The following is a 3654-nucleotide window of genomic DNA, read 5'->3' as shown; positions in this document are numbered from 1 at the left end:
GCCGTAGGACCTTTACAGCAGTGTGCATAAACAAATGCCGACAAAAGAAACTAATTAAACTTAGTTAACATTGTAAAGAAGCTGCAGGAATTGTAAAATGATAAGAGACATTGATACCATTGTGCAGCTAATGATCGTTTCCAGTCATTGCTACTAAAGATGGCGTTAGTCTCTGCATGTTTTATTTGAATTTGACTTTACACTTGTCTTCTCAAATAGCATCAAATGTTTCCAAAACGTGCCTCTCTTACCTAGAGCCGATACTAAAACATTTGCCTATCTGCTGTTGAATTTTCCACAGTCCAACATTTGCATCTCCAACAGTTCGGGTTGGAGCGCGGTACTATCAGACAGCTGTGGCCGTGCACACGCCTGCCTGAGCATTTGCGTCATCCGCAGCTTCCTCTTCGTCTGTGGTTAGCGCAGAACGATGCTGTGACGCTACCCGCCATCCTGGTTCTCAGACTTCTGCTCTGCACGTATATATACGGCGACGCTGCGCAGGTGGCTCACACACACACGGCTCCACGTCTCTGAAAGCGGTCTAACGGCAAACCACTCCAAGAGCTGTTGTCATGCCAAGCCTGCTCACATCGCCGTCAAGGGAGCTGCAGCACCTCAACATGGAAACTGACAAGACCAAGTCGGCCAGATGCAAGTAAGAACTTTACTGACGGTTTACCGCTGATAGGTCTTTCATTTGATCAATATTGTAACCTCTGTTTGTTTATGTTTCTTTTACTAGGGGACAAAACTTGAAGTCACGCCTGCAGTGTAAATCTTCTCAAGCAACTAGTGGTGAGAGGTAAGTTATGAAGACCGTTCTTCCTACCAGTGAAACATCCTCGCCGTTCTGTGTTTGGTGTGTTGGTAACGTGGCTCCGCTCCTTCGCAGGCTTTGTTTTGAAGAAGTGTCTCAGTGGTCGTACTCGCTGGGGAGACTTCTCTCTTCCAATTGTAAGTTCACCGAACAGAGTTGTTGCCCTGGGGTCAAATGTGCTGGTGGATATTCTAACCCGACGGTGGCTAATTACGGCTCCCTCTCCCAACTTGTTTAGGCGGGGTGAAAATCTTCCAGGCCTTCTTGAAGTCGGAGTTCAGCGATGAAAACCTCGAGTTTTGGGTGATGTGCGAGGACTATAAAAAAATCAAGTCTTCCTTCAGGATGTCCTCTAGGGCCAAAAAGATCTTCAAACGCTACATTGAAGCAGAGGCTCCCAGAGAAGTAAGCACAGAGTTTTTTTTACAATCTTTTCACAGCACAAAGCACAGTTGCAGCCATTTCCAGATCTTATTGAGTCTCATTATGCTTCTCTCTGATCGCAGATCAACATCGATCACAAGACCAGGGAGCTGATCAAGTCGTACATGAAGGCTCCCACCGCAGTGTGTTTCGACGACGCACAGAGGATTGTCTACGGATTAATGGAGAGGGACTCCTACCCACGGTTCCTAAAGTCAGACATTTACAGGGCTTTACTGGACTCCTCGTCAGAATCAGTGAAGCTTTAAAGAGGAACATGAAGCAGAGACCTTGTGCGTGCAGAAGCTGGACTGTCACAGTGCGTCCAACGTTGAACTGCCATGGACGGACTCCAGAGCATGTTGCTCAACCGGTGACAAACGGTGACGGAAACCAAGACAAATCTAAAATACTTCCCAAGCACCTTCCTTCAGAGTTTGAAAATGTGTACGGTGTGAAACAAATTCAGCTCTGTAGTGGGACAAGTGTAAAAGGGGATATTCATCTTTCCAAATGGTTTGGAAAGAGAACCCAGTCTGACATAACATTTCTCCACCGTCCTTTAGTTTACGTAATGTCACAATCCAGCTTTAGAAATTGTGACATGACGATTTACTAGATGTGGAGGGCAATGAGCAGAGAGCAACGGAGACTCGTCTTTAGTAACATGCGTTATCTCCACCAGGGTATTGTGTCCTGTAACTTGTAAATCTAACTAAAAATCTGTATTTAACCCCAACATATGCTGATAACGGTCAATCTAACCATTCATGTATAAGAGCAAAGACGGAAACTGTGAAACCCTGTGTGGAAGTGAAGCTGGAAAGTGAAAGAACTCTGTGTGGGACAAGTGTTGAACTGCACGTCTTCAGCTTGACAGTTGGCGGGTGAACAGCTCTGACCCCCCCCCGTTGAGCAACCAAAAATGCATACTTTTTTAACACAGTGGGACGCTTGTCCCGTAGTAAGATGATGTAAGCTATATGTCTGTGACCAACTAAAAGAAACGTAGTCGCTGAGACATCTTTGAACTCTTTCTGTAAAACTGTTGTTTTATCTTCAGATCTACGCAGTTTTTACACAGTCAGTCAGTTGGGGGGTAGAGTTGGACGGGGAATGACGTGGAAATGACAACAAAGCAAAAGACTGACGCTGATTGTGTTGGTCTGAAGGCAAAGGACTGATGATTGTGCAGTGGAGATGCTGGGGGACTTCCTACGCGATGACAACAGAAACTGTGTGTGGTGCAAACAGCACCTTCCACCCAAGATGAAAGTGCAAACGCAGACATGTGCTTCTGTTCCTCATCCTGAGTTCTCTCTTGTCATATTAGACCAAAGATGCTACTGAGATATATGTTTTTTTGAAGCATTTGTTCTTTCTGTTTTACATCCAGACATTAGTGTGGACATACTGAACTTATATGTTACAACTGTTACGAATTATAACTGTAATAAGCTACATGAAAAAAAAAACAATGTCATCCACGCTATGAAGATAAATTGAGAATGTGAACATCAAAATGAATCAGTGGGTGTTAATTAAAGAGAAGAAAGAAAATACTACATTTGCACTTTGAAACAATGTCGAATGAGTCATCTTTTGTAAGACAGACAGCCACACATGAGGCCCGACCCCTGAAGAGTTAGATTCATGTGTTTGTAGGTCAGGAGGCCAGTCACTCCCCAGTTCATTCATATCGTCTTCTCCTTCGTTCTGACTCAAACCGACCAAATCTATGACATAATCGGGGTTTTTTATGAGCTAAGAAATGTCTAAAGCAACACTTTGTACATTATAAGGTAACTTCAACCATGTCGAGTGTTCAGCATGTTCAATTAACAGTGAGTTTAGACATTGACCCATTTTACATTAACTGCAACCAAAAAGAGGCACATTTTTAGGCTAAAATGGGCCACACCTGTGTAGAGGTAACTCTAAATATAAGGCTCCCAACCAGGTCATGGGGCTAAAAAGAGTATCATGAAAACATCTGTACCTGCCTTTCAGATTATTTAAATCTAAGTGATTGCAGTGGTGAGCTGTCACCGCTGTGACTGCAATCAACATCTTTAAAGTGTTTGACACCTGCACACACAGAGATATGCACAGTTTCCACGACAACCAAAGCACACATCTGTTCTGTGCATGTTAAGCTCTTTTTAAACTGCTTAAAAGTAGAGCTTTGCAAATTGAGGAGACATTCATTTTATTTGATTTTATTTTTTTGATTGTTGTTGGGATTTGGGTTTTGAATTAGTCTCTGGCTGGTTTCAGAACTTCATATCACACTGCTGGGGCAAACTTATTTGACCAAAATATGCTAGGCAGTATTTAGGACGGGAGCAAATGCACAATCTACAGTATGCAAAAACATATCCAGATAGTGTGCTGCTTCCTGGAAAGTTTCC

At 43.4% G+C, this 3654-nt stretch overlaps 1 protein-coding gene across 2 annotated transcripts; it reads left to right on the top strand.

Annotated features, from left to right (window-relative positions):
• The first annotated feature begins 520 nt into the window (after window positions 1-520).
• LOC133452086 (regulator of G-protein signaling 1-like) lies at window positions 521-2811 on the top strand. Of its 2 annotated transcripts, none has more exons than XM_061731279.1 (5): window positions 521-654; window positions 746-805; window positions 896-957; window positions 1059-1225; window positions 1327-2811. In XM_061731279.1, coding segments are annotated over exons 1-5 (477 nt in total). In that variant the 5' UTR covers window positions 521-652; the 3' UTR covers window positions 1513-2811. The 2 variants fall into 2 exon arrangements, with proteins under 2 accessions (XP_061587263.1, XP_061587262.1); XM_061731278.1 differs by having other exon boundaries at window positions 521-658.
• The last annotated feature ends 843 nt before the right edge of the window (window positions 2812-3654 follow it).

This window comes from Cololabis saira, chromosome 10 (genome assembly GCF_033807715.1).
Source record: "Cololabis saira isolate AMF1-May2022 chromosome 10, fColSai1.1, whole genome shotgun sequence".
NCBI classification, from domain to species: Eukaryota; Metazoa; Chordata; class Actinopteri; order Beloniformes; family Belonidae; genus Cololabis; species Cololabis saira.
Note: the sequence above shows the minus strand (reverse complement) of the source record. Positions and strands in the feature narration are given on the sequence as shown.